General features: G+C 30.5%; 3 protein-coding genes across 5 annotated transcripts; 1 reads left to right on the top strand and 2 right to left on the bottom strand.

The window, feature by feature from the left end:
• The first annotated feature begins 104 nt into the window (after positions 1-104).
• On the top strand, positions 105-9,125 carry LOC126771434 (uncharacterized). 2 transcript variants are annotated; one of them, XM_050491301.1, is made up of 7 exons: positions 105-442; positions 2,280-2,501; positions 3,193-3,312; positions 4,035-4,170; positions 5,527-5,711; positions 7,420-7,491; positions 8,982-9,125. In XM_050491301.1, exons 1-7 carry the CDS (start codon positions 406-408, stop codon positions 9,053-9,055), a joined length of 846 nt encoding a protein of 281 aa, XP_050347258.1. In that variant the 5' UTR covers positions 105-405; the 3' UTR covers positions 9,056-9,125. The 2 variants fall into 2 exon arrangements, with proteins under 2 accessions (XP_050347258.1, XP_050347259.1); XM_050491302.1 differs by lacking the exon at positions 7,420-7,491 and having other exon boundaries at positions 107-442.
• Positions 9,126-9,547: 422 nt separating this feature from the next.
• Positions 9,548-13,530, bottom strand: LOC126771517 (uncharacterized). The gene is made up of 3 exons (XM_050491421.1): positions 13,447-13,530; positions 13,073-13,332; positions 9,548-12,888 (listed from the first exon to the last, which is right to left on the bottom strand). Exons 2-3 carry the CDS (start codon positions 13,290-13,292, stop codon positions 11,555-11,557), a joined length of 1,554 nt encoding a protein of 517 aa, XP_050347378.1. The 5' UTR covers positions 13,293-13,332; positions 13,447-13,530; the 3' UTR covers positions 9,548-11,554.
• Positions 13,531-14,853: 1,323 nt separating this feature from the next.
• On the bottom strand, positions 14,854-22,698 carry LOC126771425 (rab3 GTPase-activating protein regulatory subunit). Of its 2 annotated transcripts, XM_050491293.1 has the most exons (9): positions 22,411-22,697; positions 22,116-22,327; positions 21,470-21,719; positions 21,135-21,306; positions 20,781-20,930; positions 20,275-20,524; positions 16,220-18,727; positions 15,910-16,107; positions 14,854-15,079 (listed from the first exon to the last, which is right to left on the bottom strand). In XM_050491293.1, exons 1-9 carry the CDS (start codon positions 22,487-22,489, stop codon positions 14,903-14,905), a joined length of 3,996 nt encoding a protein of 1,331 aa, XP_050347250.1. In that variant the 5' UTR covers positions 22,490-22,697; the 3' UTR covers positions 14,854-14,902. The 2 variants fall into 2 exon arrangements, with proteins under 2 accessions (XP_050347250.1, XP_050347252.1); XM_050491295.1 differs by lacking the exon at positions 20,781-20,930 and having other exon boundaries at positions 22,411-22,698.
• Positions 22,699-23,009: the final 311 nt, after the last annotated feature.

Genomic DNA, 23,009 nt, shown 5'->3' with positions numbered 1-23,009 from the left:
TAATTTGAATCCATTTAGCATCCGTTGCAATCGTGTTAATATTTATTATGGATCTATTCTGAGATTTAACTCGATTTCGCTCCAGTAAACAAGAATATTTCTTCAGTATTGAAGCGGCCCCCTACGCCGCTACATCGGTCTGCTATTAAAAAATTGTGTCGCGTATATCATACCTAACCGTACCGTATTACTTTTGTTACAAAAACTCACGTGTCGCATCAGAGCTAGGAAAATGGTAGCAATAATAATGAATGTCAACGTGTGAAATAATTATAATATTAAATTTTGTTTGAAAATATGTTTGTAACGCCGTAGTTGTGCAGAGCGATTATCTCGCGGTAACTAAAGGCCAATTTGTGGTAGAAGGGCGGGCGGCATTCAGTCGCACGCGCGCTGTTTGGAGCGATGTGGGGCATTGTTCTGCTCCTGTACTTCGTTGCAGGTAGATATTTATCTTTATTGTTATTTTAATTTGGGCAATCTTCGTGAAAATGTCATAAAAATTGCGTTTTTACAAAATCAAAAATTAAAAGATCGTTTTAATTTTTTTTTTGTTATAATTGTACCTAGATAAACATATATTTATACCTCATAAATATCACTTATTCAAAATTAATTTCATTTCGCATTTGAACCTATCGATATGTACTCGTAATTCTGGATTTGTATTTTTAACGTAAAGTAACATTTAAAATTACTCGACACACGACCGACTGTCATTAATTTTATGTTGCAAATTCTAATGTCATTATATTAATGATTTTTGGGACTGTTCCAAAATAGCAAATAAAACATGCAAATAACCGCTGTGTTTGTCAAGTAGATTGCGAATACTAAATTTCACAATAACTTGTTTAATTTCAGTAAACACGTATTCGTTTGCTACAATCACTTGTTTTTATAACTTCGCCTTGGATATCCTTATTACGCACTTTTAATTATTGAACTACTTGCAATAATAATAGAGTATCGAGGATTGCTTTGTTTTGTATTTATGTTCAGTCATTTATCAATTTATTAGAAAAACCTAGAGTATCTACTTGTATATATATGTAGCATATATACCTAACTGATCGTTGATTTGTATAAAAACAAATGCAAATACGATGAACAATATAAATATAAATTTGTATATTATTGTATCATCAATTTATCGACATTGATTTTGTCAAAGTTAGAATGGTAGTTACAAGTTAGGAAATATCATTTCATTGATGCTTATATTGAATGAAGAGCTGTTACACAGGAGTAGATAATAACACTGACATTATATTTATCGAATAATTTGAATAAACGGCGCGTGCGAGCCACACTTGAGGTCGTCGTGGATCACGGAGGTATTTTTAACATTCCCGGACCAACTCAAGGTTGCCTAAGATAGTCGCTTATTCATTCGGATATGACCTAATTTTCTATTAAATTTATAAATAGGATCCCTTACGTTTGGTATCTCATTGATACTAAAATGATGCGGTGATTAAAATTTATCGCATATTTCAAGTTTAAATACAAATTTTAACATTTTTGTAAATTCAATGTCTAGGAGTTAACAGTTATTCAATTTCAGGTATTAAATTACACGCTAAACTCATTAGTTTGAATGTAACAACGATTCTTTTTAGACGAGTCACAGTGATATTTCATTTGATTTGCATTGTGGGTGGACTCAAGAATGGTTACAAATAGTTAAATGGGATACTTTTGTTGGATTAAATATAAGAATGATGATCTATTACACTACTAGGACTATCGTAATACCAGTATGACTCACTAAAGAACATATTAGTTCCTTTAGAGAAGATACGCTTTTAGAAAAATAACGTGGGTATATATTATAAGTACAAAGTGTAGAACACATGGATCCCAACTAAAGGTTGTGGGTTCGGATCCGGGTTTTTATGTGCCTAATTTGTGTTTATAACTCATTCCGTCCTCACAAAGAAAAACATGAATACCGTGACTGCATAGAAAAATCATGAGGAAACCTGCATATGACAGATGAAATTCTGTCATATGTAGCCAATCCACACTGAAGTAGCATAGGTTGGTTAAAATAAAAGCTTTACAAAGAGAAAAAGCCTTTACTTAGTGGGACATTTTTAGCCTGCTACTATAAAGTTTCTTAGAAATGAGTCCCATCTTTTGATTCAAATTTACGTCACGTTTTGAGAACTATGAGGATGTATGTACAGCGTGTTTTGCTCCACTCTACGCATGAATCCAATGGCTCTAAGCCATTGTTTTTCAGTAGAACATAAAATTATTTTATAAATTTCCAGGTAGTCGCCAATTATCCATTACAGAATTTTCGATACCAAACTCAGTAGAATCGGGTGAGGATGCCCGTCTAAATTGCAAATACGAACTGACTTCTGACGAATCAGATAAAGCACTCTTCGTGAAATGGTGGTGGACGCCTCTGAATGGTACCAGTGACGAGCGCAATCAGCTTTATCAGAGAATCGCCGGTCACCCTGCCGTAGCCTTACATAATAACATTAGTAAGAATTCATTTATTACTTTTCGAAGTTTAAATTACTAATTTTTTTTATAACCATTTTGTTATTTTATATCTATAATAAATAATCCGTCGTGAAAATATAATTAAATCCGAGTACTTTAACTGACCTGAGAACATTTGATTGACCACAGAAGTAGTTGAATGTTTATAGTTGATGTATTATTTTTTGATTTTGACGAGCCGGTTGGCGTGGTTGTGAATGCTTGCCTTTCACGCCGAAAGTTGTAGGTTCGATTCCCACCCAGGACAGATATTTGTGTGCATGAACATGTCTGTTTGTCCTGAGTCTGGTTATAATTATCTATATAATAATGTATTTACAAAAGAAAAATAGTATAGGTAGTATATCAATTGTCTGGTTTACATAGTACGAGCTCTGTACAAGCTTAATTTTGGTTTAGATGGCCCTGTGTGAAAAATGTCCCAGGATATTATATATTATTATTATTACTATACTTATGTCTTTTTTATTTTTTATTTAACTATCCACTATTTACGTGTTAATAATGACAGAGTTATCCGGAATAGACTCTACTCACACGTAGCCTTGGTGCGGACTGTCAATACTATCTTATGAAAGATATTGGGAATAATCATAGAAATATCATATATAATCATATATAATATATCACCGAAGTTAATTTTCTAATAGCTTTTCAATTCCATTTTAGAAATAGAAGAAAATGACGCTATCTTACTTCTAAACGTTACTCCGGAAGACTCTGGTACATACGAATGCGAAGTTTCGAACATAGACGAGGTCCGCAAACATGCTGAGCTTCTTGTATTTAGTAAGTTATCTATTTAAACATTTTCTAAATTATACCAAGATTTTTCAGTGTATAGAGGTTGTGGATCTTCACCAATGATGATGATGATGATATCCACTTGACCAATTTCGGCCATGGCAGCCATTCTCAAGAGAGATAAGCCTTCTGCACAGGACATATTATAGTGCACAGATGTGTGCACATCCATTCCGTCACACTTATACTCCGATGGGATGGCAATCCGTGCTTTCAAAGGCACAGGAGTGCACACGCTTGCAACATACAGACTCGTATTGAAATACTTCGACAGAAAAACCCATTAACTCTTTACTGTTTCGATCTGGGGCTTGAACCCAGGTCTTGAGATCTGCCTAATATCTAGCCACTAGACCAACGAGGCTTCTCTATACTAATAATGTAAAAAAGCTGAAGAATTTGTTTGTTAACCTGGCTATAAGTGTAACTACCAATCGGATTTCATAAGTTATTTTTGCATTTGATAACTCCATTTTTAAAGAAGGTCATAGGCTACTCAAAATTACACTACGGCCCACAGAGATCTTTAACGTTGAAATCTCGACGACACGAGCAGCTAGTTAGTTTATAATTTATCACATGTTTGGCGGTGAAATAAATAGCCACGACGTAAAAATCTTCGTTATCTATCCTATCGATACATCTCAGCTCGCATCACATGTCGCATCTCTTATGTCATCTCATTTTAATAAAATAAATTCTATCAGCAATGGGGAGTGGTCCGGACTTGAACATCACCCTGGTGGACGACGGACCTGACACTGACAAGGAAGATGATGTCCTTGTAACTTGCGCAGCCACAGACGTGGCTCCTTATCCTGACCTCGTCATTATCGCTAATGGGTAAGATACGTGAAATAATATCAGCAAACTCAGTGGTGTCAATATCTACGGTAGATCATAAAATTTGCAAGATCTTCGCTTCGTAAATTATTGCCACACTTACATATTGCATATATTATTTTGGTTCCTGTGATCATTGTAACTGCAAATCGAAAGAGTGGACTAAATAATTGTTCTTTATACAACTTAACTTTTCTATAAATACTACACGTATTATAACTATTATAAAATTATATATATATACATAATTAAATAGTTAGTTTATCTGTTTGTTTGTTTGTATACGCTGACCATCTATAACCTATAAATATAATGGTTATAGATTGTATAAACTTATCGTGTAATTTCAAGGTAGGACCCGCTACGACATCACCAAAAACCATAAACTACAACCCTAAGGAGAGTTACGAAACAGACAAGAAATAAAGCAAATTTAATATGAATGAAAACGTTCATAGCTATATTATCCGAACCGAACCGAAACAGCCTGTGAATGTCCCACTGCTGGACTAAAAGCCTCCTCTCCTCATTTTGAGGAGAAGGTTTGGAGCTTATTCCACCACGCTGCTCCAATGCGGGTTGGTGGAATACACATGTGGCAGAATTTCAGTGAAATTAGACACATGCAGGTTTCCTCACGATGTTTTCCTTCACCGTAAAGCACGAGATGAATTATAATCACAAATTAAGCACATGAAAATTCAGTGGTGTTTGCCCGGGTTTGAACCCACGATCATCGGTTAAGATTCACGCGTTCTTACCACTGGGCCATCTCGGCTTTTTTTAGCTATATTATAAACGCCAAAAATTATTGACATGTTTCTAAGTCTAAAGAGGCAATTGTGAAATATTCATATAATGTACTTTTACTTTTGATCGTTTAAACCGTACTCTACTTTCAACTTGATAGTAAGTGGTCACCACCGCCCACAAACCATGGCAACTAAGTAATGTAATATTAATGTCCCTCGTGCTTTTAGTTAGAAAAACTCACTCATCTTTTAAACCGGAACAAAACAATACTAAGTATTGATGGCGGTAGAATAAACATATGATGAGTGGGTGGTTAGATACCACATATGATCTATACAAATATATTAAGAGACGTTAATATTGTAATGCATGAAAAAACGACTAAACCAATTTATGTAAACTTTAAACCAGAAGAAGCAACATGTTTTGCAGAAGGTTTTAGTATAATTAGGATAGTTTCAACCGCTTTAAATTTAGACTAATTAATTGATCTGACAATCGTAAATATATGTTCTTGTTATATATACAGCGCATTTAAAAGTTCGTCATATTATTGTAGTTTGCTTTTTCCAGAATTATCCACATACAGTTTTATGATTACAGGGAGATTCTTGCTACTCAAGAATCGGTTTCGTCTAACGGAAGTACGTACGATATATTCGCGTCGACTGTACTGTCCAAAGACAAAGCGGATGGCGTTGATATCAGCTGCGAATTATTCTATAGAGATGTCAACGTCACACATTCACCTTACGTTGACACCCAGACCTTCTATATTGACGAATCAGGTAAGACTTTTTAATTCAAAAAATACACTCACACGCACACATCGATGTATCTAAGGAAGATAATAATTAAATATCTTTTAGTTAGATGTCAGTATTTTTGTATAGCTGCACTGACGTGTGTCATGGACTACTATCTAAATAACTTTTAAATTTAATTGTTCATTTAAAAAGCGTATTTTGTTGCATCTAGTCGCAGTAAAACTTTTTAAAGATGTTTTCTATGTGCCCCAAAGTCAGGGGCAAGCTAGGTATCTTAATATCTATAAAAACAATAACTTTAAATTTATAAAATACGTGTATATACACGTGTATATATGTATAGTATTATTTCCCAATATTATATAGAACGCTAAAGTTCTGAAGGTTTCAAGAAAACGTTAACTTGAACAAAATTACTATTTCAAAACATATAATGTATTATAAAAATCTGTATTGTAGATTAGTACTAGGTAGATATCCTACATATATGCAAAGATTTGTCGTATCGTATGTTAAGGAAAATGCTATTTTTTTAAATTAGGTCATGATTAGTCGACTTTATTGTTATGTGTAAAATTCGGTAGTGATATTTATATTTTGTGCGCTAGATTAATTTAAATACCATGCTATCGCTTAAAGTTGTCGTATCAGGTGGACTTTCAGCTCTGATTATTGCTTCCGCTTAAAGTTAACAGCATTATCGTCTTAAAGGTTTTCCATAATATTTGACCTATATATTATGTCCTGTATAATGGATAAAACCTTTTAACACTACGCTGTGCTGTCGCTTTTTAATATATAAGAGCCAAATGAGTCTCATCGTTATCTACTCAAATTATGGATTAAAATATTTATAAAAATATGTTTATTACATTTTAATAATTAATAAATATGGAGCCTATTCTATCGAAAAGTTAATATAAACCTTATATTTTATAAATAAGCCTTAGCTTTAAATATTCTTTGCGATTTGTAAATAGCTCTGTTATATTATGCACTACAAACAGTTTTTGATGAATATACCTTTATTTATAATACAACACAATGTGGAATATGATATAGTTATGTGGTACTTTAGCCACTTTAATTATACTTCCAAAGTTTCGATTACAACTTCGCCGACAGTCAAAACGCTATTTTTTCGCATATCCATAATATATATTAGATATTATAGATTATACAAGACCAATGATATTGCGTCAATAAAATATCAAGCTGTTTAATTGTTTACTACTGCGGTTGGAATAGGCTATACATGTTGTCTTTGAGTATAGCTTGTGCTGTCTAGTTGTTGCAATTAAATAACAAATAATTGTGGACCTATACTGTAAGAACAAACTCGAAACGCACCGCAAAACACGATCGAAAACGAAATATAGTCAAAATAGGGCACAACCCTAAGACGGCTTCCAAAAATTTACGATTGAGATACGAATTGGTCTCAACCGCTTTTTTATTTTATGTGCAACAAAAAACAGATCAAATATATTACTTAAAACTTGTATTAATTTCTCACTGAAATAGGAAAATCCTTCAAGCGTAACTCTTTTCTGTTAATACTTAATATTATTAAGGTTTTATCGAACTGCCAATGAGCGGGTTTTTTAATATTTACAATGAGACTCATTATAATACGCTCTTTGATGTGAACGTATTGGTATTATACACCATGCTTTTGTAATTTGGCTTGTGTTGTAAGCACTAACTAGCGTTGGTTATCAATGCACAGCGCTGTCCACGACGGAGGATGCCGAGCACGCCTTCACAACTGAAGCTACCTCAGATCCATTACAATACACTAGTAAGTCTATTGACCCCGGTATTACCCTCGGTATTATTCCCAATTTACGTAAATAAAAAGGACGCTTCACAATCTTGTATAAAAACTACGTCCATTAATAACATTTTTCCCAATATTAATATTTTGAACGCATTTATTTCCAAACTGTAAAAATATAAGGATCTGTCTATCTTATATATTCATAAATATATATTTATATATATATTATTTTATATCTACATATATATTTTTTTCTTTATACGTTTGTGTTACGTTATATTTCATTACTAGCTATGGTTAAAGGTTAACAGAAATCGTAAAAATGTTTAGAGTATTTTATTTTAAAAAATATTCCTGAAATATAAATTTAAGTAGGTAGGTATTTACGGACATGACGGAAACAGACTAACACTTCGGTCATATTCGACGTTTTAACCTTAACGTTATAACATTGCTCATTTATATACATAATTTTATGAAGGGTAAACAACAAACGCCAAATCTCAAGTTTAATAATATTATGAATAAGGATTAAAAAGTTTATTTCAAGGGCCAGGCAACAGTAGCCAAAAATGCATGCTATTTAATTCTCAGAGAGCTGAAAACGGTTTTAAATTTTTCATATAAAGAGTTTGCGTCAATTTATTATCTGCTTATCATACTAATTCATTATAAATGAAAGTTAATGACTGACAGAAACTGAAGTCTTTTAAAATTCATTTTTATACTTAAATTAAAACTGATAAGACTGAAAAAATCATAATAAATTGGATTGGACCATCCTTAAACAGCAGAATATTGATGCAGACTTCATTAAAGATTTTAAAAAACCACTTCCAGCTATTTGATACTTAATTAACCTAAAAATGTCTGGCCCTGTTGTTCTATTGTCTGGCCTATTAGGATATATATTCTATATACGTTTATTGTGGCGATTTTTTCATGTGTTAACTTCTATATAATATATACTATTATGTATATTGGTTTCTTAATTATTTATCCTTAGTCTAGTGTAAAGATGGGTCTTTAGATTGAACCTTTATGTTTGTTATATGTATTTATATTAATTAATTTAAGTTAAATCAACTACATAATAATTTAACAAGACTGAAATCTTTGCTGTAACTTTCTGGTTGCGCGGAGTTTCGGGAAAAATTCCGAATCACACACAACACAATCTCTATGAAAATAGAGTTTGTGTTGTGTGTGTGAGATGCAAGATAGCTACTTAAAATGTGAGCCACATTGTAACGATCCGTATAAATATTTTTGATAAATAATAGCTATGGCTTTTTTCCTATTTTCAAGTTTAGTAAATCACAATAATTATTATACTGATCTATATAATCATATTATCCATAATTATGTGTATATATGTATTCTTAATAAAGCTATAGTTCTAGCTAACAAAGCTTGTCTCTGGAGCAAAATGTCCCGATATAAAAATAGATTAATAATAATTTTACTATGAAATATTATCAACGTATTTTAATATTTTTAATTAATTTCAGGTAAAGCCGGTCACGGATCTGTCTTGTGTCTACGTCTAGTCATAGCTGCTTTCAGTTTCGTTTTCTGGCTATAAACTAAACTTTCTATGTGATACTTATTATTGTAATGTAAAATATTCTTATTAAACTTTAATTTGTTCATATTTTTCATTTTTCGTTAAGAGACGAATCTCTTTCTTTCCTGAACAGCAGTACAATTCTGTAAGAACTTTACTCGCCTGTTCGATTTTGAAAAAAGAACATTCGAATTCATTCGTTTTGTGAATTTTTAACTTTAATTTTTACTTATCATTGATTTTTTTGAACTAATGTTAATGATTGTTTTGTTATTGAATAAGCTATAGTTTGCTTATAAGTTCCGTTTATTTCTACTATTTTAATACAAAAAAATGTAAAAAACTAATTTTATAATATATTTTTTAATTTTACATAAATAAATACGTTTTTTCATGGAATGAAAAGTTATGTTTTCTGACTTTATAGTCAATCTTAACATAATGGAATAAATAAAACAAAATATTAATTCATCAAAGTAACCCAATTATTTAATTAATTTTATAAATAAAACAAACTTCACATTAATGGCATAGATAACATTTTTTTTAAATACCTACATAATTTACCTCGCATTGTTTATGTCATGCTTAACGATCATTTCATGTACTTTCATTACTATTTTATTATAACTATTAATAGCGGTTATAATATAGTATAGAAACTTATAATGTAATAGTTAATAATCGAAAAAATCATCATTTTTTTTATATCAACTTAAAGAAAAATTCTTTGGTATCTTTTATTATTTACGTCGGTACAACATTTATCTTGATATATTAAAATTTGATCTTAATTTTGTCATATATTTTTAATACCTAATATTTATTATATTCTATATTTGTATATTAAAATTATAAACTATATTTGCTTGTATTTACAAATAATGGCCCAGATCGTTCAGTGGTTGGAACACGTGACCGAAGATTGCGAGTTCAAGGCCAGGCAAGGACGACTAAATTTTCATGTGCTTAATTTTTATTTTTAATCTCAAAGAAAATGTGACGAAACCATCAGATGTAATTCTGCCACATTTGTAAACCTGGTTTGTAAAGCATCATGACGAAATAAGCTCCTGACCTCGAACGAAGAGGGTATTACATAGAAAATTTTATTATTACAAATATAGCTCGTATCATTTAGATAGCTATGTTGCCGCTAAAAGATAAACATTTTTTTTTAATTTAAATATGAAATAAATAGAACAATATGTGAATTAGTCTTACATGTAAAGTTTTGGTATACATTCTTAAAATCAAAGCTTATAACTATAATTACATTAGCTTACATCTGATTGGCGAAAAATATGTTACTTTGTATGCATCTAAAATGGAATAAATTTAGGAACTTTATGGTAATAAAATACCTATACTCAGGCCGAAAACAGGATATTTGATGAGACAATATGACTTTATGGTATTATGTGCTTACATTTAATATTTTTTAAGCTACCTATTATATACATTTAATAGAAGTAGTTTAAGGCTAATATCTAATCTATAATGTAACATTTAACTATAAAACTACTCATTGTATCAATGTAATAATATTAACATTAATTTAATTACACTTTTATTCTTCTTAAACTAATAGTACTTAACATATTGTATATTAATAGTGTACACTGTACATTACATCTTATACTATTATATATAATCATAGCCTTTAAAGAAAATTTGCACCATCCTTTGTCAGCCTATGTCTTAAATCCTATATAGTAGCGCTATTACAAAGCGTTATTTAGCATTTAGTACTTATATCAACTTGCACTGGAACAAGTTTGTTGTTGGCATGTACGCAAGCTTATTCATATTGAAAAAACATTCGTCTAATGGACAGTGTTCTAGTACAGTCCAGAAATAATAATTTACTATATATAGCACATCAAGATTATTTACTTATAAAAACAGTAAAACAAAACCATTAAACTAGAATATACAAAAAATAGGCAATAAGAGGCAATCACCAGGCAGTGACAAAATATATGTTAATTATGTACAATTCTACGTATCTTAAAAATGATCTCAAATATTTTAATAATTTTGGAAGGAATATAAAATACCCTACATAATTTTTTCGATGTTGTTAGTTACATAACCTGAAATAATAAAAACATAGTATTCTTAAACAATATTTCAGTCTCTACCTCTTTTTTAAAGAAATGAATAAATAATTGTACATATTTGTAAAGGTGCCACCCATAAAGTATCAAGTATCTCAATAGAAGATTCTACAGATAATCTTCGGTGCAACAACATTAAGAAATATTTGGAATTAAAAAGCTTTGGCTATATAAACATTTGGCTTTAGATATTCAAGTTTTGGTTTCACTACAATATTTAAAAAATTGTCATTTAGCATTTTCTAAAAACATTTAAAACATGTTACATATAAAGAGTTCACTGCACAATCTTACATAGCTAAACATGAGGTTTTAAAACATGAAATAGTCTTTGTGATACTTTGGAAAGTTCATACTGTTAATGGTTTCCCCTTTTAAACATAGGGAATATTAAACCTCAGTTAATTCCTTTATTTTTTTCACTACTGCTGGGGCTTCCGCATAAAATTCCACATGAATTGTGTCTATTTTTTCTACAGCTATCCATATTGAGCTCTGCTCCTGCAGCGACAGAGGTCAATGCAACAGTTTTATCAAAATCAATGGTTGTATAACCAATACTAGTACAAGGAATTGTACTGGATGCATTTCCTGCTGTGGATTGTTCTATACTGGTCTGAGAAACGAGCCGGCCATGAGGTTGTGAGGAACATAATGCAGTACTTTCATTTTTGGAACTATTTGATTGGCTTTCTGGTGATATAAGATTTCTAGCCCCTTTAATATGAGTATCCTTATTAGAATCAATATCTAAAATAGCATAATTGACTTCCATTTCTTCAATGGGTGACATGGAGGTAAAAGTATCAGATTCGGAAAACTTTTGAGTGTGTTCAGATGTACTAAAAGTTGACTTAACATTTTTAAAACTGTCTGCAATATCACCCAACATTAGGTTTGCATATGTATTTACATTTACTTCTGGTTTTGTTCCAAGAGACAAGTTGCAATATTCAACTTGTTTAGGTGTAATCGGTGTTGTTGGTGTTGTGTCATTTTTATTAACGTCAAAAGTGTTAGCATCGCTGGGAGGAATGTTAACATATAATCTGGACAATGCCTGTTGTTCCATACTTAATTGAGCATAGTGTTCACTTGAATTACTCATTGTAGGGGATAGCACATTGATTGCCGAGTTATTTGGAATATTTTCATTTACATATCTATTCTCAAGAAAATTTGTTTCATCCTCTATATCTCTTATGGTATTCAAAACAGTTTCTTGTCTTAAATTATTTCTAAGTATTGCTAAGTCTCTACTAAAATCATTAGTATATACATGTCGATTGTCAGTTCCTATTTCTGCTTGGTTATTATTGTTATGTTCCCGTTTAAAATCCCGGACTTGATAAACATTAGTCACATGATTATCAGTTGATTGTGAGTGTGGATATAGAGGCATAACTTCTAATATATCGGCACTGGAAGGTGAGCGAGGTGACTGTGTTAATATAGGTGGAATTCCACTTGCATTTGCAGCAATATTTGAAAGGTTGTTATTGAAAGCTGCTGCTGCATCTGGTTGACCATTGTCGACTGAAGAACGATGGACAACACTAGCTTGCAAAGTCTGTCGCCCTTGTGGTGATGGTGATAGCCTTGTTACAGGATAAGGGACAGTATCATGAACAACATTTCTTAATTGTATTTGTTGCTGCAGTGTTTGAAATAACAGAGATGCTCTTCTACATCTAAATGCATATATACCTTCACCTGTTTCACATCTCCTTCCTGAAAAAAAAAAAAAAAAACTATTTATGGCAGCCAAACACATCTTATGAACATAATCAAATAAATATTTTACTGTATTTATACTTAAAATGTAGCATTCGTTTTATAATAGATCTTGAAACATGTGATAGCACTTAATAAGACTTTCCTTTCCTATAACGATAAATTTAAAAAATAGAAATACCCGATTCGAAGCTGAATATTTCTCCTTCAAAACCATATCGTCGCAAAGAATGAAGGGGCCACACAGTAGATTCTCTGCCTTCACGGTATAAAATAATATCTGATTCCGTGATTTCTAATTGTCCTGAACACAAATCGGATCCATTTTCATCAATATTAACAACACGAAACACATTTGGATGTAAATCGGTAGCTTCTTTTTTGCTTTGAAAACATCCCATTTTTAATGAAAGAAGATTATATATTTACAGTGGAAGATATCTGAAATATAAAAATCATGAATTGATTATGATATTACTGCGAAATTTCGAAAGATTTTCAGAATTAATTAATTTTATATATGAGTTATAGTTATTAGATGCTGTAAAATATTACCGAAGAAACTTGTGCATTATTTTTATTTTAATTCATATTTTTAAATAATGATTTATAAATGTAAACAAAAGTCAACAATACTAGGTAGGGAGGAAATTAAATCGATCTCTTTGTCGAACTGTCAATTGAAGTTTGATTTTGACAACTTAAGCACGTAGAGGTTTAAAATACAAACTCGCACTTAGCCAGGGAGTACATATAAGAATGTATAATTTTTGCTCGAGGTGAATTATAAATATTAGGTACACATTAAATCCACTACTAATCAATGATATTATATATGTAAAACGAAGCAAATTTGTTACTAGCGCACGCAATATGAAACTCAAAAACGACCCAATTGGAACTTTTTTGAGTCGGTCATCACCTTAATAATAATAAAAGTGCACTAATTTTGACGCTTAAATAAATAAAATAAATAAACAAGGCATCTTATACCACATTTGAATACAAAAAAAATATTTGTGTAGGTATAGAAAAAATAAAAAGAAATAATTTTGTTTGAGTGACACATCCAAACATAGATTATAAAGTGCAGATGTGACGTTGTAGCCCGTATGTAAAAAAAATGTAGGTAGAAAAGAAATTAATACAAAATAAATATTTTTTAATTTCTATCAAGACTTATTTTTGTGTATAGTATCTTCCCTCACACATGATTGCCGTTTTCGATCGTTCTATTAAATATATAATAAAATTAACAAACATCAAATTTAATAGTCCAATCCGCACCGAACAGGACTATCTCAGGAAACATCTTAATTCGGTAACTAAGTACATGGATATGTTTAGATAGATATATATATATATATATATATATATATATATATATATATATATATAGATTTGACAAATTCTATTCGATTCGAATCTCCGATAACGCTCGTTTTACTCGTTCAACTCACTGTATCTAAACTAAATAAAAAAAGATAAACATAATTATATTGATATTTAAATTGAATCACATTACAGAAAGGCTTAGAAACAGTTAGGCAAGATTAAAAAACATCAATGTTTTTTAACTTATTACTAATATCCATATAGGTAATGTAGTAATAACGATGGCCATACTGTTATATGCCCCTCGTTATTACTTTTTTTACTGCGTATAATTAAAAAAATTAATAAACAATTGAAATCTATATATTTAATAATCATTTATTTTAATAAAACAAATATAACAAATGAATGAAATTAAATATTAAGTTAATGTTGAGGTTAATACATAAAAAAGAAAAAAATATCTAAACTTATCATTGTATATTATTTGGAAAACATGCATATAATCACATGTCAAATATTAAGTGATGTATACACAGTATAACTTTGATGCCTAATGGCTTTATACTTTATATTTTAATCCAAAGTTTTTAATATTTTCTGATATAAAATGATAATAAACACAAGAACATCCTTATTATATGTTATAATTAACCATTTTATAAATATAACTTTATTATAATTTACGTCTTATTAATAGTTCACAGCTTTCAATTATAAGTCGAGACAGTTTAACGTTTTGCTGCAGATCTTCCGTTTCTGAAGACTTTTTCTCGATTTCAGATAATATTTTTTGTAAAACGAGTACTGTTGTTGGTAATGACGGGCTAGCCGGTATTGATGTATCTAAAACCTGTAATACAAATAATACATTTATAATGACTTGAAAAAGTTACTAGTATATATTTAAGGCTTAATTAAGTTTATTTTTTCAGAAGACCACCTACATTTTTTTATGTATAAAGAAAAAATAAACCGTTATAAAATTCACAATAAAATCTCTAATCATTGAAAAATAATATAAATATTCAATCTTTTTATTTATAACTGCTACATAATACACATACACAAAACACTTCTAAAATATTAATCTTATCTAGTTAGATCATCCAACAGAGCCTTGTCGCCAATTTTACGATTTTTATCAATTTATTTGTGATTCCTTGAATCACAAATAATACACAGAATCATTAATTCACAGTACATTATCTGTAAATGTTGAGTAAATACTATTTTTAAACTATGGCACGCCTCGTATTTTTAGCTGTTCTTATGATGTCAATTTTGATTTATATTTTATAGCCTATACCAATGGCAGGAAGAGTAAAGATAAATAAATAACTTTTGACCTTAAATTTTCATGAAATCATTGATCGAGATCATAAAAATAATCTATGGTATTCATTATTATGATTCATAAAATAATAATAATTATGTCATCGAAGTTGTTATCTAGGGAATAAAAATTAATAAAATTAGTGGAATAGTGTTGTATAATAAATAAAGATATATAGATAAAGAACTGTTTGTAAAACAGTTCAGCCTTCTCATCATAATACAGCAGAACTTTTAGTAAATCGCATGTAACATGTATATCTTTACTCTCTCTGCTGTTGGCATAAAGTATATATACAATGTTCTAATTAAGAATAAAATTAATTTTATTTATTAATTTATCCAAACCGTATTCTGTAGTCGTTTGTAAAGTTGGGGTGGCATTGATACAATCCATTCTGCCTGATTTTTAGAATTTTCCAAATTTCGTTTGAGACGCTGTATTGTGATTGCTATTATTGGTACTAACAGCAACTCTGGTTCTTTAATCATGCTCAGTACAGACTCTGCTATTTCGTCATAGCCCATATGGTATAAGCCAATTACCTGTAATAAAAATGTTTTAATTTTTTTTCTGCGTCTGTATTAAAATTAACTAAAAAATAAGTATAAAACATGTATTTAAGTGTTAACATCAAATATAAACGAATAAACTTACTTCCTGCCGAAATACAAAATTATTGTCGATGTCCCATAGCTCAGCAAGAGAGCATATTTTTTGAATCCAAAGTACACATTCTTCATCATGATATGATAACGACTTTTCATTGTTTTCCTCACAAGATATAGTTTCGATAGCATTTCGAATTAGTTTCGTTAAAAATTTCATTCTAGGACTCGTGAGTTTTTCTGAACATTTCGCGGTAACATCGCGCTGTATAACGTTTCCAGTTAGGGCTTCCAAAACATATTGATAATCGATATCGTAAAGAATGTCCAAAGGCTTTGAAAACTTTAATTTAAAGTGGCATTGATAATAAAGTGTACAAGCTATTTGATAGTTCAATTTTAGTATTTCACTATTCTCATTTTTAGTATCTTGTGCTACTTCAACTAAAGATGGAACGCTTTCGTCCCATATCTTTTCAAATTGTACAGATTGTTTTTCTGCATCAGAAAACATTGTAGAACAAGAATAGAACTCGTCTAAATAATGAGAACAACTTTTTAAGAAACTTAATAAACTTTCACTTTTAAATCCGACATCTTGTAAACATAAATGATCTTTAGGTAATTTCCCTACTTTATTGACTAGACGACAACATGTTTCAAAAACGTGTTTTATGTATGTTGACCAAATAATTGAATACATGCCCAACCTTAAACGTACGTTTGTTATAATTTGCAAGCAATGTATAACCACTTCTAAATTATCAGTTTTTTTCATACATTTCTGCCAGTCCATGGCATATTCCCACGACATATTAGCAATTATGTAGTCAGTTGTCGTGCTAAGAGGAAATTGTCGCCGAAGGAGTGACAGCCATTTAAATATTTGTGGATTATCATCAATAAAGTGGCGTTGATTTTCCATATACAGAATATCTGCTCTATCATCTTCCTCTAAAGAACTTGGATCCGAATTTAATACTGGATCATATTTTTCCATTAGCTCATTAGTCGCTATTGAAGACGGCGGCACACCCATACTACAAAGCCACTTAGCAATCAACTCAGTTATTGAACCTTTTCCTCTAGAATAAATGTATTTCAAGTTAATATTTATGTCTTCGAAAGGCAATTTCGGTATCGATTCACCCTTAAATTCTGCTTTAAACAATAAAACAATGCTTAAAATAGATATATCTTCTAATTTGCCAATTAATATACCCCATTTAGCATTCTCCTTGGTCACGGATTCCCATGCATCATCTTTTTCTGAAGGTTTAGTTTCAAAAATTTTTACAACAGCCTTACATGCCATTGCAACTATCATGCTTCTCAAAGGACAAGGCTGTTCCACCAACATTATGCGAATATTCTCCCACCATGGAGATATTTCATTGTATATTATATCAGTTGCTTCCTCTGTGGCACTGCACAGATAATAAAGAACTGCTATAATATTTTCAATTAAATCTACATTTATCTGTTCAAGTGACATGTTCATCAAGTGTGTAATGACGAGCTTTACAATTTCTTTCGGATCGACTCTGCTACTCTTGACAAAATTACTCAGTCTAGAATAATCTTTTAAATTAACGATTGATTTAAAAATATCGCAAGATAAATTATTGAATTTCTCAGTCGGTATATCTTGTTTCAATGAGATATATTTATTTCTCTGATCTAATTCGAAACAAGAAACAAAGTCTTTGTACGTACTGATACGATTATCTGCGAAAGTAACTTTAGCCTGATGTTCTTTAAAGTCTCTTTCTTGAGCCAAAATGAATAATCTTTCTAATATACAGTTGTCATCTTCCAAAAGATTAAATTCGAGATTATCTTCTTGATTGTTAGTAACATTATCAATTTTATCTGAAACTCCAAACTCCTCGCGTACTTTAACAACTAAATCTTGCATATCATCAACATCTTCATTGCATATACGTCTATGAAAAAGTGTCACCAGTGCTAAATTGCCAAAATAGTTTTTAATTTTTTCATCGTGTTTGTTCAGTACGTCTTCACAAGAAAAGTTGTTCCAAAAGCGTTCTAGACAAGCAATCAATATATCTGATTCGCAGGATTTCATTAACATTTCCAAGCAATGTTTTTTTATCTCCAGTGTATTTAATTTCTCAACACTTTCTATAATTTCTACTTTTGCTTCTTCTGATAATTTTGTTGTCTTTTTTATGATGTCACGAATGCCTCTTAATACATGGAGATCTTTAGACCTTTCTAAATGTTCACCTCCCAGCGAATAGTAAAATGGAATGTTAAATTTCTTTAATTTTCCATCGGGGTCAATAAGTACACATTGGAACTCAGGCAAGTTTAGTTTTTTGTGAGTATAACTTTTTTCTGCTCCTATTAATCCACAAGTATTATATAAAAGTTTCCCATTTTTCGTTGCTGTGAAAACTGCTACTCTAGTTCCTCTTTGCATCAATCTTATATCAATTAAACCCTTTTTTGGATTATAAATGATAAGAAACATAGCTCTACGCATTTCTTTAACCATAGAAAGTTGAGGTTTCTTATTTTCAGCATCAAAAATCTAAAAATTAAAGACAGTGATTGTTAAAATATAGATAAACTGCTTAAGTTTATTATCATTCCTTATAGTATTTAAGTTAATGAAGTAATGCTGTGTTTGATGCTATTAAAATAAAATACGCGGTTCAAAACTCAAAGTGTACAGTTAAGAGCGGCATTCTTGTAGAGTCGAAAGGTATACCTCATTGATGACTCTAAGCTTGGTGGTAATCAAGTGGTATTATGTGAAAAATTATATAGCATTCAAATAATGATAATGTGTTGAACTTTGGCAATTAAAACATAAAAAAATAAATTGTATGGAATGAATGTAAACCTATTTTAAAAACAAAACTGATGTATAACATTGCAAACGAATAAAGTTTGTGTCATGGAATAAAAGTATATTATATGAAATAGTACTGATTAGATAAGAGAAGAAAGTTATATAACAGAAAACGAATTTGGTTTACGTTCGGGAGGGATAATTTTTGGGAACTTTGTTAACTGTGTCACATATAAGGAGTGCACGTACATGATGTTTCTTGATCTGGAAAAGGCGTTTGATCCTTGCTATCGTGAAGTTGGAGATAGAAGATAAATTATCAGGAGTATATTGTCAAGATAATTCGAGCTACGTACAGCCGATCCAGTACATACGTTTGGTCAGCATTTGGTTAAATATTTACTATTACAACGGTATTTAATGTTGCGGTAGATCTGCACCAAGAGCCGCCTTTCTTCTATTCTTATATATTATTGTCGGTAATGGATACTGTAACATCGGATATTCAAGAAAAGACACTCGAGTGCATGCTTTTAGCCGATGTCAGTTTTATCGTTGAAGTCGAGCTATCCAAACAGGAAAATGGCAGTTTGAAAATCAATAAAACCAAAACTGAACAAACAATTTGTGATTTCAGGGCATTTTTTCTCAAATCAAATTACACTCCATGATGTCAGCTCCAAGTTTCTCGGACACTTAATACAGAGCGATGACTAAAATAGTTCAAATTTTAAATTTAAAAAGAAATTAATCGTTATCCGTACCATCCGGACATACCGGATATGTAATAAATGTTAGGTACAAATGTGGATGGTTACAAAGCAAGAGGAAAACTGAGAAATTAATCAATTATCGAATCTTCAATCATTATCGTAATTACTACCTGTTATAAAAAAGTCTAGTTTTGTTTAAATTGGCTGAAGTATGACGATGATTGTTGAAGATGTGCTTGCCTACTGAGAGCTTTATTGGCTTGCGCCACTTAAACGGATAGAGTTATATATATTACAATATAAATGTTCTATGTAGATTCTACTCGTGCAAAGCATGGCACGTGTAGCTAATTGAATATACAAGATAAAAGAAAACGTTAAAAATATTTAAGACATATATAAAATTATCCTTTAGATAATTAAAAAACATATAAGAAGATAGAGACCACCACACATACTATAGATTCGGGCATAATGTTGATTTAAGACAACTATTCGGACTTAAGTAGTAAGCAATATTTTGAAAGTTATATAATAATCAAAGTAACAGAATAATAACGAGATACATACTTGGATGAAAGCGCACTGAGCATCTCTGCAGCCTTTGAACATTCTTACGATATAGCCTTTAGTGACATCCAAAATAGCCACTCTTCCTAAATTATCTGTGAAAGCTGCAAGGCGACGATCTGGGGATATCACAACTGAAGTGCCGTGTCTCTGAGAGTCAAATACCCCATTCCGCATAGACAACTGCTCTGCTCTTATAACAGGTTCAGTATTTGATGGTGCACTTTCGGTCGATCCACCAAGCCAACCCCTTAAATTATTAATTTTTTTGATATAAAAGCATAAATTGGAGTTCATTTTAAAAAGTAAGTGTTTTACAACATATAATTACAGCACAAAACTAAGAAATCCTATAATCATGAAAACAATGAAAACATTTGAAACAATATATAGTAGTTTATTTAATGTATGGCATTTAATGAGAAGAACCTTCCACATTTTCCATTTGAACAACACGAAGCATAAAACTTTATTTAGCTACATAGTTTGCAGGAAAGAACACTCACGGTAAAGCAGACTTAATTTTATTGGCAACTGCTCTGGCAACATCTTGAAGTGGGGGTGTAGTTCCACCCTCCAAAGCATAATGAAATCCAATATATGGTACAACACCAGATGTAAGAATTAAAGTGTTTAAAGGAGGAATAGAACGATACCTAAAATTTTACAATATGTATGTATTATTAATATAAATAAATTTGGTTTAAAAGAAAATTTTAAAAAAGTCAAAAGAATCATAGCTCGAATGATGGAAATAAAAAAAGTAGATCGTAATCATGTGAGGCAAAGCTGAACACATAGGATGATACAGTATTTAGAGGAAAGCTGCAGATAAATGGACTTATAATCATATTCTATACCAGGTCTCGTATCCCCCATAAGTTGATGCCGCTAAGAAATGTTCAAAAGAATTTTTTAAATCAAGGCCAACAACTGCAGCATCATTGATTTGTTCTTGTTCGGAAAATGTCCATTTTCGTATTTGGATACTTTTACTATCTATAGAATATTCGCCTAAAATACCAGCTTGAACTAAAAACGATTATTTATTTATTATTAAGTACAATTGTTTATTACAAAATTAACACTACAAGTTATTTAAATAAAAGAAAATTCAACACTCTTTGGAAACAAAATATTATTTCACAATTAGAATTTGAAGTGAAGTATGCTGCTGTTTCTTTTTTCTACTAACCTTTAGCTAATTGAGCCTTGGCAGTTCTAAGTGTTTGAAACAAACTTGAGCCAGAGAGCACACAAACACCACTTTGAAAGATTATGTGTATATCATCAGGTAGTGTTCCAAAAGTTCCTGTATGGCATGATAATTTAGAAACAGGCTTCTCTTCTAACTTTTCAAGTAATAATAAATGTCCTGTATTGGTGTAAAATCCCACGCTCCCATTTATAAACCCAACAACAATACAAAACCAATCAGGACCATTCTGCAAAACAATACATTTAATGTAATAGCATATTATCTTTACTTTATATAAATTATATACACTGTAAAGCAATGTGGTTGGATATCAGCCTCCTATATACAGTTCATATGCAGTTCAATTATTTAACAAAATTGTATTATTAATTTTTTTAAGCCCTATTTCTCTAACCTAAAATAATGGATTGAAAACAATTTTACAAAAATATTAAGTTAATCTACTTAATTAATATATTATTAGCAACATACTTCTACTCTATGTAGAATATATATATATATATATATATATATATATATATATATATATATATATATATATATATATATTATATATATATATATATATATATATTAGGGGTTGAGGAATAATATAAATATTTATATTCATATAAATAGTTACCTGAGATGATTGTTGTGTAGGGCAAATAGACAAAGCTAGAATTGATGTTACTTCAGTCGGAAGAGTACCACTCCATGATACTAAGTAAGTGTTACTTTCAATAGAACTTATCCATTGAGCAGTTAGGAAACATAGACGTTTCTTATACCCTACAGCTAACAAATTTCCACAAGATGACAATGATACTGAACATTTGGACAGCCAAGTTTCATCTAAAGGTAAATAAGATATAAAATTAAAGTAAAACACCTAAATATCATTCAGATTTAACAAAATAACAATAACAAACACTTGCCTTCTTTTTCTGGAATAAAAAGTGCTCTACCTAATGTCAAAATATCACCACAATCAGCTACTTGCTCTACATTACACATATTTTAATAATTTTATTATTTTAAATAATCTAACAAAATATCTAAGTAATGTTCGGATTGTTCAGTCAATCAAGTCAGCTGTTACTTGTTAGACTAGTAGATATAGCTGTAGCTCTATGTGTCAGAGTCAGACTGTCACTGTAAAATTGTGCTAAGCACTAAGCAGTTTTTATGAAAGTTGAGACTAACAAAAATGCGTCATGCACTTGTTAAGTTGTTAGTCATAAAAACGTCGTCATCACAATGTATATGTGATGACGAATAATATTATATTGACATTGAGGAGTTAAATGATTAAATTGTTTTTTTTGACAATGACATCAATAAATATCTTCATCTTATCGACAGTATTAGTCAGCCATCTAAAATGTAACGGTACGATATGAAATATAACATTTTGTATACTATGTATGTATATGAAATAAAAATGATTTCGATATATATTACATTTCAGACTATACAGTATTGTTATAAAAAACAATAGAATTAATCTAAAATTGTAATTTTAGTTTTACATCAA

The sequence above is a fragment of the Nymphalis io genome, chromosome 10, assembly GCF_905147045.1.
Source record: "Nymphalis io chromosome 10, ilAglIoxx1.1, whole genome shotgun sequence".
In the NCBI taxonomy this organism is placed as follows: domain Eukaryota; kingdom Metazoa; phylum Arthropoda; class Insecta; order Lepidoptera; family Nymphalidae; genus Nymphalis; species Nymphalis io.
The sequence above is the reverse complement of the archived record's forward strand: the minus strand, read 5'-3'. Positions and strand labels throughout refer to the sequence as shown.